The following is a 15,107-nucleotide window of genomic DNA, read 5'->3' as shown; positions in this document are numbered from 1 at the left end:
TACGCTAGCTCCACCCGGCGCCGGGCTAGGGCAAAGAGGTAGGAAGACCTTTCATGCTCCTCAGGTCTTTTCCTTTACTCGCAATAACTTTTGATTCGCTGTGCCGGGCCTGAGTGTGGCGTTCTCCAGACTGTGCCCGCCAGTCCCTCTGCTCAAGCCCGAGTTTGAGCTTGGGTCAACCCAAGCTCGCAGGAAGCTGGTGGAAACTGACGACAGACACCTAACTCCTTAGGAATTGGAGGCGCGATGCTCTGTGGTTGGCCAGATCCCCGGCTGTGGGTGCACTGGTCCTGGATCTCACTAGGGAGTTTATTTACCATTACAGAATGCTGAACTAGCCAGCACTGATAACACTAGACTAACCTTGGCCCCCGGAGCCCTCTGAAGTTGCTGCTTAGAAAGGACTCCCTAGCATCAGTCCACCCATTTTCGTTCCTTTTGCAGCAAAAGACGCAAAAGTTGCCCAGGCAGGCCTGCAGCCGGATGCAAACGCGCACAGCTCCAGCAGCATGGCTTTCCAGAGCCACACTCCGCAGCTCCGCCAGTCCGAGACTGCTCACTCTTCTCCGAGACTCCGCAGGCTCGCACAAGGCGAAGGTCTGCCCAGGAAAGCTACTGATTCTCTGAACCGTAACCTCTGTGAGCACCCGAGTGTCAGTGTGATGCACAGTTCCAGAGTTTTGTTTCCAGTTCAGAGCGCTGAGCTATTAGAGTAACACCGTGCAACTGGAGTTGCTCAAAATCCAGGGCGTAGGTTGAGCCTCCCTCTCCCCGAGTCTTGAGAATGAGACTGGGATAAAACTGGATCTGGAGCTTAAGGGATCTTTGCTACTAAGGGAAGGTGAGGGTCTTTATTTGAGGACAAAGGTATCTACACACCCGAGAGCACAGGGCACCTGTGCGCTGTAATTCTAACCACAGTAGGAAAGAAGGCTTCCATGGGAGATTTTAGTCTGGCTTTAGCTCTCACTCTAGGTTTAAACGACATTGAAGAGCGCGCGCACGCGCGCGCACTAGTGTGTGTGTTTGTGTGTGTGTGTGTGTGTGTGTGTGTCCCCCCAGAAGAATGAAAATCGAACTCCTGCTGACTCGCTGTGACCCAGCCTTTCTCTTCCACTATTCACGCCCCCAAAAGAGACCTATTGGGAAGAGAAAGTAGACTCCCTCCCAGGCAAGTCTTCCAAGCGGCTGTAGTCCACCAGAGCTCCTGGACCGCCCCGCAGCCGGGCTTCTCTGCTTGGGAGACAGATGGGGGGCGGGGCCCATCCGAAAGGGGCGGTGGAGGCCGAGGACAGAAGAGGAGAGGGGGGTGAGAACTAAGAGAATCGGAGTCGCTGGGCTGGGGGTGGGGGTACCAGAGGAAGAGCTGAGAAGACTAGGAGCCCGAAGGAAGAGGAAGGGGGGGTGGAGCTCTGCACCAATCAGTTGTGCCGGCCTGGGAGGTTGCTAGCGGTATCCACGTAAATCAAAGGGCGCAGAGCCAATGGGAGGGGGTGTAGGGGGCGGGGCCCAGGCGCGTGCCGCTGCGAGCGGGCTCTGCCAAGAGAGCGGGAGAGAGCTTGAGAGCGCGGGGAGAGGGGGGAGCGCCCAGCGAGTCAGAGAGTGAGAGAGAGCGAGAGGAGGGAGAGGAGGAGAAAGAGCGAGGGCGGGCGGGCGGGAGGCAGCGCGGCAGCGGCAGTAATAGCAGGAGCAGCAACAGAAGGCGTCGGAGCGGTCGTCGGAGCTGCCCGCTAGGGGAAAGAAAAAGAGGGAGAGGGAGAGAAGCGGGGCGAGCAAGGAGAGAGAGCCCGAGGCGGAAAAGTAACTGTCAAATGCGCGGCTCCTTTAACCAGAGCGCCCAGTCCGGCTCCGAGAGTCATGGCGACCGCAGCGTCTAACCACTACAGCCTGCTCACCTCCAGCGCCTCCATCGTGCACGCCGAGCCGCCCGGCGGCATGCAGCAGGGCGCAGGGGGCTACCGCGAGGCGCAGAGCCTGGTGCAGGGCGACTACGGCGCGCTGCAGAGCAACGGGCACCCGCTCAGCCACGCTCACCAGTGGATCACCGCTCTGTCCCACGGCGGCGGGGGCGGCGGCGGCGGCGGCGGTGGAGGAGGCGGGGGAGGCGGCGGGGGAGGCGGCGACGGCTCCCCGTGGTCCACCAGCCCCCTAGGCCAGCCGGACATCAAGCCCTCGGTGGTGGTACAGCAGGGTGGCCGAGGCGACGAGCTGCACGGGCCGGGAGCGCTACAGCAGCAGCACCAGCAGCAGCAGCAGCAGCAGCAACAGCAGCAGCAGCAGCAACAGCAGCAGCAGCAACAACAACAGCGACCGCCACATCTGGTGCACCACGCCGCCAACCACCACCCCGGGCCCGGGGCATGGCGGAGTGCGGCGGCTGCAGCTCACCTCCCTCCCTCCATGGGAGCGTCCAACGGCGGTTTGCTCTACTCGCAGCCCAGTTTCACGGTGAACGGCATGCTGGGCGCAGGAGGGCAGCCGGCTGGGCTGCACCACCACGGCCTGCGAGACGCCCACGACGAGCCGCATCATGCAGACCACCACCCGCATCCGCACTCTCACCCGCACCAGCAACCGCCCCCGCCACCTCCCCCACAAGGCCCACCGGGCCATCCAGGCGCACATCACGACCCGCACTCGGACGAGGACACGCCGACCTCAGACGACCTGGAGCAGTTCGCCAAGCAGTTCAAGCAGAGGCGGATCAAACTAGGATTTACTCAAGCAGACGTGGGGCTGGCGCTGGGCACCCTGTATGGCAACGTGTTCTCCCAGACCACCATCTGCAGGTTTGAGGCCCTGCAGCTGAGCTTCAAGAACATGTGTAAGCTGAAGCCTTTGTTGAACAAGTGGTTGGAAGAGGCAGACTCGTCCTCGGGCAGTCCCACCAGCATAGACAAGATCGCAGCGCAAGGGCGCAAGCGGAAAAAGCGGACCTCCATCGAGGTGAGCGTCAAGGGGGCTCTGGAGAGCCATTTCCTCAAATGCCCCAAGCCCTCGGCCCAGGAGATCACCTCCCTCGCGGACAGCTTACAGCTGGAGAAGGAGGTGGTGAGAGTTTGGTTTTGTAACAGGAGACAGAAAGAGAAAAGGATGACCCCTCCCGGAGGGACTCTGCCGGGCACCGAGGATGTGTACGGGGGGAGTAGGGACACGCCACCACACCACGGGGTGCAAACGCCCGTCCAGTGAACTCAAGAGGGGGAGGGGCAGAGCGTGGGGCTCTCCCTCCCCTCGGTCCTTGGTCCTTCCCCCGACCTCTGTTTCCCCCTCTAACTTCTGATCATTTTTTTGTTTTGTTTTGTTTTTTAATTATTATTTTCCCGGTCCCTTAAAAAAAAAAGAAAAACATAGTGAAAATAAGGGAAAAGGAAAGGAACGAAGACACTGGACTATCCTATAACAGGTAGCAGGTGTAATGATGGGTTTTGACCTTTTGCAAACAAGTACCCAGAAAATGAAGAAGAATGTCTCCTTGTGAGAGAGGCGGAGTAGGGTGCGTGTGTGTGTGTGTGTGTGTGTGTGTGTGTGTGAGAGAGAGAGAGAGAGAGAGAGAGAGACAGAGACAGAGAGAGACAGAGAGAGACAGAGAGACAGAGAAAGAGTCCAGGAAAAACTAAGTAAATTACCAAAATGAAAAAAAAAATCCACCAAACCGTAACTGCAGCCTCCCAATGCTCAAAGCTGACACGTGCTGCTGTGTTTATTTAACATGGGTCCCCATCAGGAAAGAGGGAAAAATACACTTTTTTAATATAGGCAAATTTTAACCACATAAATTTGCACTGTAAGAAAATTGAAGTTTACAATAACAAGTTCAGCATTCTTTTTTCTCAATACCCACTATTAATTTTGAAACTGTCCTTTTGAGTTGTTTTGTTTTGCCTTATCCAGCAGAGGACAGAAGCCAGATCTTGGCCACCCTTCACTTCTAGTGTTCTGATGTCCCTTGTTGGTATTGCTTGTGACCTTTGGTTTTCTTCAACCCCACCCTACCCCACTCCAGACCTGGTGTAACATTGATTGGCCCTTTTCCTTAAAGTGGAGTGATTGGCTTCATATAAAATAAATAAATGTTTGCATTCAGGAAATGTGTATGGTTTGCCCGCTTTATGCACGGCAGAAAGACTGTTTGGAGTACAAATGTAAGAGTCGAGCACTGTTTTTTTGTAAACCAGAGTAAACTTCATTTTCAGGCAGTGTTTCTGGGTAGAGGAGAAAAAGAAAAATCAATAGTGAGTGACCGTTCACTTCATTTTATCAGGCAGGGCAGTTGTGAAGAAGCTCAGAAGAAATGTGAAGTTAAATATATTGCTAGAGTTGGAAATGGGGACCTCTGAAGGGAATTGGAAAACACAGTGTAGTGCTCTGCCTTTGGGTTCAATAACTTAATTATAAGGGATTAGTTGTGATGATAGCAGTGGTTAAACTTTGTCCCTTTATTAGGGTCTTAAAAAAAAAAGTAAAGAAAACAACCCAGGAACTTGATAACATATGTATAAACTATGTTTCTCAGCACACAATTGCATACAGCATATATATACATATATGTGCATACAGCATATATATATACATATATATGATAGGTTTTGTCTTCAACAGTTCATTTGTTTACCAAGTCATATTTTAGGTCTTATACCATCTTTCCCCATAATTTATTACAGAAAGGTATCAGTTCATCTTGGACAGAGTTATCTTTTTTCACCAAGGAAGACAAATGAGGAGGGACATTTCCAACACTTACTTTCTCCCCCTTTGTTAAGAATTTTTCAGTGCATTTTTTTCCTTGTCTTCATGGGAAATGGTTTACTCCCACTCCCAACACAATAGAATATTCTGGAAGGTGAGGGACAAAAAAGAAACCAAAAAATTACAAACAAAAAGCTTTTGAGTATATTAAAATTAACACCACTAAACTGTGACCAGTTTAAAAAAAATAGTTATCAGCACAAAAGGGCAGTAAAAGGGAAAAGACTTTTTTAGTAACCTTCAATGTTTGGGTTTTATTTCTTTGTTAGGTATCAGATAAATGTTTACTTTTTAAAAAATAAATTCTCACTACCATGAAAATATGGTTCAACATCAGACTAGCATTGCACTCAGTAGTTAAGGTTTTAGGAAATATGCTTTATCCAATATTGTCTTTTCAAACACCAGTAATTGTTTCATTTTCAATGTTTTTGCAAGATAAATGGTGACTTATAATGGGCATATTTATTTGCCTGTATTTCATTTCCCCCAATGAATGTCACAGGAGATGGCATAGAGCTATTTCAGGTTATATCACACTGCTTGCTCCTGATATGTGGGGACTAGCCTTCAGTGAAGCAATTCAGAGGAGGGCAAATAGCCAATGGTAAAAGGAGGAAATGAATTTGCAGATACTTATTACCAAGTAGGTAAGGTTAGAAGCTGGGGTTCCAAGGAGGTGTCGGAGGTGTCTATAGCTTCTCTTGCTCTCATAGGCTTACAAGAATGAAAGTTACCACTGAACCTTACCATATGTATATATGTTTAATATCTGTCTTTTGAAATGCAGAAATAGTTTAAATGTTTCTTTGTCTATTTTTCTTTTTTCTTTTTTTAATGCTACCCAGGGAAATATTTTCATATCGTTTTACGTGGCCTGCCTCAATGTATATTTATTTCTTTTGGAGCAAAAGGTTCTGAAAACTGGTTTTCTGTAGCTTTAAATGAGTAGGTAGCAAGATCTATATGGGATGTCATTTTTTTTTTTTTTTGTTCAGCTTCTTTTTTAAAAATGCGTTGTTTTGGTACATTTGATTGTGCTTGTGGGGAAAATAAAAGTGCAGAGATCCTTATATATTTATGTTAAAGTAATATTTTATTATTACATAAAACAGAAATGCACAATACCTTCATAGTTTGTTCTAATTATTGAAATATCTTTATTTTATTTTTGAAGATAGTGCCAAGTTCTAAGAGGGGGAGAAGCCCTACCTAGACCTTATACTTACTGAGCTGAGTTGTGTATAAAAACACTTCCCTTCCTTTATACTTCATAAAGTTTTGGAATAAATTTTATGCATATATTGCCACCTTTCATGTTTATACTTCCAGAGACATTTGCTTTTTCTTTCTTTCTTTCTTTCTTTCTTTCTTTTTTTTTCTCTCTCTCTCTCTTTTTTTTTAATGAAGACTACTGTTTGGACTTTTCTTTTCAGTAACTATCATGGATCCCAAATATTTCCTTCACTGCCTTATAGCATTAAGTCAAAGTAGTCATTGGGTTTGAGCATCAATTTGTTTGCCATTTCCTGGACCAACAAAAAAATTTGCCTTGCAAATACATGCCCATGTCCCTACACCTTCCAGGTTAGCTGCACCTTTGCCAATGACTTGTTTAGAGAAGCATCCGTGGAACTAGGTGGACTTCAGCCTCTACTCACATGTCATTAGATAATTTGGGATCTTCAGAAGAGTGAGACTTAGCTAGAAATTAGTCTTCATAACTAACAAATATCTTTCAACAACAAAAATGCCATTTATGTGTTTACCAAATAATTAAAAGTAGATACTATGTATGATTCCTCTTAGATTTACAGGGAAAGATACTTTTTACAAAAGTGTTTTACAACAGTTTCTTTCTTATTAGGCAAACAACAACAACACACTCCAAATTTAAAAAGAAAGGAAAGCATGTATTGAAAAGATTCAAGCTGTAGTACTAATGGTTTCTTTCGGGTATTAGATAAAGCACTGCACTTAAAAAACAAAATCAAACAAAAGAGCTTCTGATCAAAGTTAGTGAGTTGTTCAAACGTGCTGGATTACTTTATAAGTTTGCTGGTGTATTTAAAGTCCTCCCTGGAACACTGACTTAAAATATAAATGTCCATTTAGGAAAGTAGTTTCTGGGCTTATTAGCTCTGATCATCCTTTCTAATTCCTAGTCAATATTACATGGGTCCCAAACAGATTCTGCCAAATGATCTTATCAATAGCCTGAACAAGAAGTGACAGAAAGAAGAAGTGTTTTGTGACCGCAGACATGCTGATGGGTAAAATGTTTAAGCTAGGTATAGATTTGAGTTCTGGGTCAATAGCCCTCCGCTGAAGGCAGAAAGCAAGCCGCATCTGCCCTCTGCAGGGCAGTTTAGTGGACCTTGGAAGGCATTTTTGTTTTTAGCCACAACAGTTAAGAAAGGACAGGGAAATCTCACTTATTAAACTGACACATTGTATTCTTGACTCATGCTGGCCATTGGGGTCCTAAAGATGTTCTGGTAGCTTCCATGCCTGTCTTAGAATGCACTGCCCACTACTTAAAAAGAGTCAGAGCCACTATTACAAATCTGTGGGGCAATTGTGAGATGTTGGGAAGCCATCTCTATCCTAAAAATAAAAATGCAGTGTTTGTGTTTGCTCAAAACATGCCATATTTTAGAATATATATATATACATATATATATATATATATATATGAGGAAATGATCATATCAGAAAGAGTATGTGAAGGTCATAGAGAAGGAATGACCACAAATAATATTATGCTTGGTGATTTTAAACATTTTTAGTTCCCATGAAGAAATGTCCTTTATGTTTCAGATACCAGCAACAAAACCACCTCTCTCTTCCCTCTCTCCTCCTGCTCCTACAGAGGAGGCCACACACTGTTTATCAGAATTTTCTGGTGAAATGATTTTGATGAAGGCTCACATCTATCTTCTTATTTCTTAAAAAAAAAAAAAAAAAAACTAATAAAACCAGAGGACAGTAAAGGTGGTGATGTCTCTTGCATGCATGTCCTGGTCCTGGTTGCGAACATGTGCTGTCTTCACTGGTCTTTTAGATTCCTTGTGGGTACTTTAGCTTCTTGGATAGTGTGCTGGGGAGCCTGATGAGATTATTTTTTTTGTTTCTTCTCCTCTCTTTGGTTTGTCTTTGTTGATTTCTCAATCAATTCATGGAACTATGTTCTACATTCTATTGAATTAATTCCTGTACAAATTAAAGAATGGGTGAAGGATGAAGTTTGTACAGAAAGAGAAGAAGAAGGGAGGTGAAGTGAGGGCATCTTTGGTTCTCCTTGAGTGTTTCAGTAGTAAAGCACAGGACTGGTGTTTATTTCAAGTGAAGGGGGGGGGTCTGCATCCACAAGTACCAAGGATCTTGACAATGTGACTAATGGTCTATTCATCTGGGTTTTTAGATAAATATTTTCTCTTTAGAAAAGTTTATTTTTTAAAACGATACAGTCTCTGAATAGGATTCAAATGGCAGTTGGCCTGCACTGGAACTTCCTCATGGCTATTTCCACCACTTGATTCGGGATTGGGGAGGGGCAGGGAATCGAAAGTAGCAGGGTCTGCCACCCAGCTCACCAATTCAAGGAATCAATTGGCCCACGTTTCCAGAACTTGGGCCAATTTTTTTTTTTTCAATGTCTGCTTATCTAGAGACAAGTACTGGAGTCGTGGAAATGGCTTTGAGATGCTTCAAGGCTTTGCTTGGGTATGGAGATAAACAATCAGAATGTTCTCACATTGTTCTGGAGTTTGGGGGTGGGGGAGGAACCCAGAACATTTATCCTCTTCTTTTAAAAAGTTAATCAACTTTATTATGTAGTATCTTTCCTGGACCTTAATGACACTGCTGCTCGACTTAGCTGTTAGACGTTATTAGAGACAATATCACATCCCATCAAAACAGTCTAGTCTCTTATTGTTCCTAGGACTCTGATTGTTGGTAACATTAAGATGTATTCCTTTAAAAAAAATGTCTGCTATGTTATTTAATACACCAGTAAAAGTGCATCTATATCTTAAAGTCCATTCTTCCCGTCTTTTTGAGTTTTTATAGCTCTTTGTCTGGAATGGGGTGGGGGTGGCAAGGGAGTTTCCATAAGTGGTTTGTGCCTAAACAGCCTGAGCTCTGAAAAGGTCTGTAGTTGGCCGCAAATATCTCCCCCTGCTTAAGAATGGGGCTGGTGGGTAAAGGCACACACACACACACACACACACACACACACACACACACACACAGAGAGAGAGAGAGAGAGAGAGAGAGAGAGAGAGAGAGAGAGAGAAAGAGAGTGATAGGACCCTGGACCCTGAATGAGAAAGCTGGAGGGGATTTTGATTGTCATGGGTTAACTCTCCATGTGCCATATGCATCACAGTAAATTGGAACTTGTGGGGTTTTTTTTTGTTTGTTTGTTTGTTTTTTTGAAAAATGGGTTCATATATTTTTCCCACCCACCAGTGTTTCTTTGTTGTTTAAAAGGGAAAGGGAAATTTTTTTTAAAGTTCCACAGACCACAGAGTTTGGCATGGGGGGGTGGCGGAGAAAGGGAGAAAGTTCCTTGTGAATTTGTGACACAAACTAGCCATTGTAATCCAAGAGACTTTAAGGTTCAAGCAAATCCTTGGGCAAAATGTGGGAGCTCCTTGCCTCCTCCTCGTAAGAAATCTCATTCTGTCAGAGGAATTTTTATGTGACCTTTTATGTTCCACAGCACACGATTCTGAAGAGAATTATTTGACATTAATAACTTTGTTGATGTTTTTTTCCCTAACAAATATTCCTTCAAAGTTCTTACAGCTACTGGGCAAGACTGGAAAGGGTGCTGAATGCAGGGCGTCTCCGTGGCTCAATGGTGGCCTTAAGGGACCGCAGGAGCAGATCGAGCACCAAAGGAAGCCGTGTGAGGGGAGCTGGTCCTTCTCTGTCCTCCCAGGCCTGACAGAGAGACGCAGCAAAGCAGGGATTTTTCTGGTCTCCCAGGGCAGCGAAGCCCTGACCTCCATGGGAAGGGCGGTCACCGAGGTGGATCCCAAGTCTCTCTTCTCAAGGGAGGTCCGTAGGGGTGGGCGCCTTCAGGGACTACTGACAGGTCAGCCTGTCAGGGCCAGAGGCTAGGGGCGCTGCTTTAGTCCTGATGTATGGGGTGCATGACATTCGCGGGTCGGCAGAGAAATGCAGGCACCAGAATAGGCCTGCCCGGGCGACAGGCAGCGGGTGGCAAGACCAGAGGTGTCTGGAGTACCGAGGTGACTGCGGAGTTAGAGCAAAGAGTGGATCCCCCCACCCACGCCCCCACCCACACCCACATACACACGGTCTTCCCTTACACTCGGCAAAGTCCCAAGACAATGATCGGCCTTCTGGAGAAGCGATGTGAGAAATCGTCCCACAGTAAAAGGAGTTGGGCTCCACAGCAGGGAAAGCGGGGGCGGGACAAACGGCTGCCTGGGAAGTCACTTGTGCGCTTCCTAGCTTTGTGGGGGTTGGGCATTGAAGGGGAGCCGCCGGAAGTTGGGGAGAGGAGTTCTAAACTCGAGTTCCTCCGACTCCCACCCAGCAAACTTGTGATAGTTACTGGCCTCAGCGGCCGGCCTCCGGTGGAGAGAAACCTTCCCTTCCAGACGCCAACGCAAGGAAGAAAAGGGTTCGCTAACTTCCAGAAACTGGCCCCTCACTTGTGAGCCTAAAGTCCAAAGTCAGTTCCTCGGAGACAAGTGGGGGGGGGAATCCTGGCTAACACGTGCGGCTGAGTCTAACCAGAGCCCCCAGAAGCTCCGGGCCGCCCCCCAGCACTGGAGGCCTGACTTCCATCCATCCCCTGGACCGGCCACTCACTCTCAGGCTGGTTGGGTCTTTCCAGCCCTTAGCCTTCCCTAACTTCCAGAAACTCTCAGGAGTTAGGGGTTCCTTAGGGCCTTTTGCCTCTAGGAGGGAAAGGCCTTTTGGGGCGCGCCAGGGGCGGGGTGGTGCTGGAGCGTTGGATGTACCTTAAGCAAACTGAGTGTATAGCCAGGAGCTTGCAGATCTTGATCGGGAAGGAGACTAGCGACTCTAGCAGGGACTCTGACCGGCCGGGTGCAGGCTGAGCGGGCACCCCGCCTGGTTCAGCCCCCGGGATTGGAGCATCCAGCTAACTCCAGCCGCGTCTGCCTGTGGTCACTCACGCGCCCCTGCGGCCGGCCAGGGCAGGGTCGCACACAAACAGGGATGCTTCTATTTACTCGCCTTTGCCTGTGGATTTCTAAGACATTCAGCAGGCACAATCATTAAACTAATTTGTATTTGATTGTTTGGGCGGACGGAGGGTAGTTTTATTGCGCTGAGCATTCAAGCAGGCACGCATCGCTGATTACCAGTATACATTAAATAAAGTTGTTTGTACACATTGTCTTACCACATATAGGCAGAGGCTTATTATTCTAATTACTCTAATTAGTGCATTGAAATGTTTTCTACTTGATTTGAGGAGACAGTGATTACTTCTATTACTTCTTTTAACTCGTATTTTATGGAAAACTGTTGATGCATGTTCAAATCACTTTATTTTCCCCTCGAATATAACGCTGACCCAAACTCGGTGAACTGCACCGCCCTTTGGCGGCCCCAACTTTGATGTGGGCCACGGCTTGGAAGAGGCTTCTCTTATTTGCTGTTTTCCTCACCAATGTAGCCCCTTACCCCAGATGCCTACCCGGCCAGGAATCGAGAAGGGCAGGCGCATATCCTAAACCTTCTTGGATACAGCACCTTTGGCCTGCTGGCCCTCTACTTTCCTAGGCGCGATTACTTTATAAAGAGTCCCTAAGCATATTTTCTGTGACTCTGTTTCCAGAACCTTAACGCTACTATTAATTGATAAGATCAGCTCATCAAACATACTATTTCGATAGCGTGTTGTAATTAAAACCTTAATCCTGTTTGAGACTTTTTTTCCTTTTAAATTCCTTTTTCTTCTGGAAGGGGTACAAAGTTCACTATAAAAAAAGTATTATAACTGGGAGATTAATTCGTTATCTAAATAACAATCTTTGCTATTGATCCAACGCACTTTTCGCCACCTTTTGTGTTAGTCCGGGAAGCCCTTAAAAAGGAGAATCTGACAAAGCAAAAGATCTGGACCGAACTCGAGAGTCTCCCGTCTCCCTGGGAAAGCGAGGGAGTCTGAGATTCTCTTCACTCATCACAGCGGGAGAAGCCGGCTGCCCTGACGGTGCCGCCGAGGCGGAGAAGTGCTGGTGCACGCGGGGAGGTCTCCTCAGAGTCCTCTCCCCTCGCAAAAAAAGAGATCTGCTCGGTCTTTAGGTAAATACTCCACTGGTTCTGATTTTACTTTTAATATTTAAACTCGGATTATCGTGTCTCTAAAAGCGCTTTCCTAACCTTTGCGGGTGGCTGGGATGTAATAAACCCTGGCGGGCTGTGGCTCAGCTTCTGCTGGCCAAGGCCACCGTTTCCCGCCCCGCCCGCCCCTGGGCTCCAGCCCTGCGTCGTCCCCCCCCCCCCCGCTCCTCCCGCCCCCCACCCCCGGCAGCGACGGCCGCGCGGGAATGAAATCAGCGCCTCCTGGCAGCTGACGGCTGAGCATCCAGGGTTCTTGCAGGCGGGGGAAGGGGAGGCCGCCCTTTATCCTCTCTGAAGAGTCCCGCGGGGGGGGGGGTGGATGAGCTGCTGGAGGAGACGTGCAACCCCGCGGCGTCCTGGTAGAGAAAGCCTGCATCGTGGAAGCAGCGACCCCAGACATGGGAGGGGGCACCCAGAGGCGTGACGGGGGGCGGGGGCGCAGGATGGGCAAGGTCGCTGGTTTGACCGGGGGGACCGGGGGTAGGGTGTGGGGGAGAGGAGGTGGGGTGGCAGTGGGAGGAGAGGACCCTGGCCAAATCTAAGCCGCCTTTAAAAGAGGTCGTGGGCCCCTGTTTGAGAAGAAGCCAAAGAATTTCTGAAGCGAAGAGGACCATTTGTGCTCCCAAGTCAGCTCAGTAGTCGGAGATTTCCTCAGTTGTAAGAGTTTACCCCCACCCACTACCACCCTCCTTCTGCCTCCCTAACAAAGTCTCCTTTCCCCACGAACAGACTTGTTGTGTAACAAAGTCTCCCAGGCTAGTTTAATAGGAGAATAAAGGATACCTTAGCCCCCCCCCGGCGCCCCCCCCCCCAACACACACCATGCATCTGCTCTCACCCCAAGAAGAGTGCAGGCTTCAGCCGAGTAGAACTTTGGCGCCCCACCGTGGTACCAGCTTGCAACTACTCTTGCTTCTACTATCTAATCCTTTGAAACTTTGGCATTTCAGACTGGAATGTGCTTCCCACTTCTCCCGCTTTACAATCCCTCTAGAAAAAAAAAAAAGTTACAAAGGTGACTCCGTGCATATGACTCATACAAAGGTTTCTAAATGTCCAATCTCTGTTACTGAGTACAGGTTTGGAGTCTGACTGGGGAGGACGGTGCATTTTATACCAAAGGTTACCCCCAGCAAAGTTAAGAAGAAAAGGATTGCACGCCAATATTTAGTTCCCACAAGTGTAGCTGTGATAACGAAGTACTCCGTGTATCAGAGAAGCCTCAGCTTCTCACAAGAGTCAAGATGAGAGTATCAAGTTGGAAGACACAGCTGACCGCGAGAAGGGCTGTTTTAGCAGTCAAGATTTCACCTCTGATGTATTTTTATGCAGTATGCTTCTTTGGTTTTGGGGTTCAAATGCGACTTTATTCAAGGGGGTCACTTGAACACAGACACATTTGTTGAAGAATTTTCTAGGCCATGGAAGATATCCCCACTTCCCAAATTCATATTAGAATTCATTTCGCCTCAATTCAGCCGTGAATCTACTAGCATTTGCTTCTTGTGGGAATCTAGTGAATTAGCACTTCTACACTGCATGCCATTTTCACCACCAGTCTGTCTTCTTCCTCTGCCTTTACCCCAGGTCATGTGACAAAGAGCGATGGGGGCATAGCCAGGAACTGCAGGCACTTCCCATCTGGGGTTACTGAATTGGCTTGACACAGAGCACCCAAGTTTGTGTCCCCTCTGTAGTCAACAAACATACAGGGAACGTCAGTGGTATTTACAAATCAGTTTCGTCACGTGCCGACCGTACATACCAGTTCCTCAAAATTTTCAATAACATTTACATAGCATGGAAGCACTAAGTAAAGTGGAATAAAGAAAGTGGAAGTCTGTTCTGCAGTGTAATCTTTGCAAACGCAGGTGGAGGTCTCTGCTGTGACTGTCCAGCAAGAAATTCTATTAATCTAAAAATAAAGGTGCATCTTTGTGTCTACCAGCGCGGGGGAAGGAAATGTAGTGGCACACATCTCAACTGCTTTATCCAGGGATAAATTCTGACTAGTTGGGCCTGCCATTCACTGGACTTGTTGCATTTACAATGCCCAGGCCTGAGGTTGTATCTACATCATTATGAGAACCATACATCAGTAATTTTGGTTACTCTATTATGCCAGGGAGGACTAGCTTGGTACTCTGAAAACCATTCCAGTTTTTTGTTTTATTTTTGTTTTTATTTTTGTTTTTGTTTTACACCATCCAACTTCTTGATATTTACAGCATCCTTCTCTGGGCACCTTTTATTGCAGCCTGAATCAGTCAGTGGCAAAGAGAATGATGGGCTCATACACTCAAAAATAATCCAATACAAACCCGGCACTAACAGCAACAGCAACGCCAAGCATTGGCAATGATGCTGGTGGGTCACATCCTGTTCTCTGGGTTTGAAAATACCCAGGATTTGGATCAGAGGGGAACACTCATCACATTGAATTCCAGAAATGACATCATAGGAGTTGGTGGTCCCATTCCATCCAGGAACTCTGTTCCCCTTCCAGGGACCATTGTGTGAAGCAAAAAGGAAAGTGTCAATGGTCACTTGGCAAGAGAGAAAATGGTATGGGCAGTTCTCTCCTAGCAGCAGAATTTCCAGTTTCTCTGGTGGCCTCTGTGCAGGCTGTGAGTGACCCAGAGGGATCTGTTCAAGATCCATGCAGGTGCTATTGCCACAAGTGGATGAAAGGATTCCCTCCTGCTTGAGGTTTGGCAGGTCCTGGATCCTTCACATTAATGTAGTAGGTTTGCTGTGCCAGATAAAGATCCTTCTCTGCTGATGTGGAAAGCAGAGAACCAAGCCACCCCACCCCACCCCACCCCTGCTAGCTTGCAAGCAAGAAGCAGCTGGAACTCCTAGTCACCACCACCCAGCACTCTTAGGAGCAAACCACTTGGATGATACAGAGAAGCAGCCCTACTAGAAAGAGATCCATGCGCTCATGCACCTCAGCCAGTGTTCCACAGTCCTCTCTCACTAAATGAGGGTGGGGAGGA

At 47.5% G+C, this 15,107-nt stretch overlaps 1 protein-coding gene across 1 annotated transcript; it reads left to right on the top strand.

The window, feature by feature from the left end:
* Nucleotides 1-1,665: 1,665 nt before the first annotated feature.
* Nucleotides 1,666-3,286, top strand: Pou3f2 (POU class 3 homeobox 2). Its single transcript, XM_051198587.1, has one exon. The coding sequence runs from the start codon at nt 1,858-1,860 to the stop codon at nt 3,190-3,192; it is 1,335 nt and encodes a 444-aa protein (XP_051054544.1). The 5' UTR covers nt 1,666-1,857; the 3' UTR covers nt 3,193-3,286.
* The last annotated feature ends 11,821 nt before the right edge of the window (nt 3,287-15,107 follow it).

The sequence above is a fragment of the Phodopus roborovskii genome, unplaced genomic scaffold (assembly GCF_943737965.1).
Source record: "Phodopus roborovskii unplaced genomic scaffold, PHOROB, whole genome shotgun sequence".
Classification (NCBI taxonomy): Eukaryota; Metazoa; Chordata; class Mammalia; order Rodentia; family Cricetidae; genus Phodopus; species Phodopus roborovskii.
Note: the sequence above shows the minus strand (reverse complement) of the source record. Positions and strands in the feature narration are given on the sequence as shown.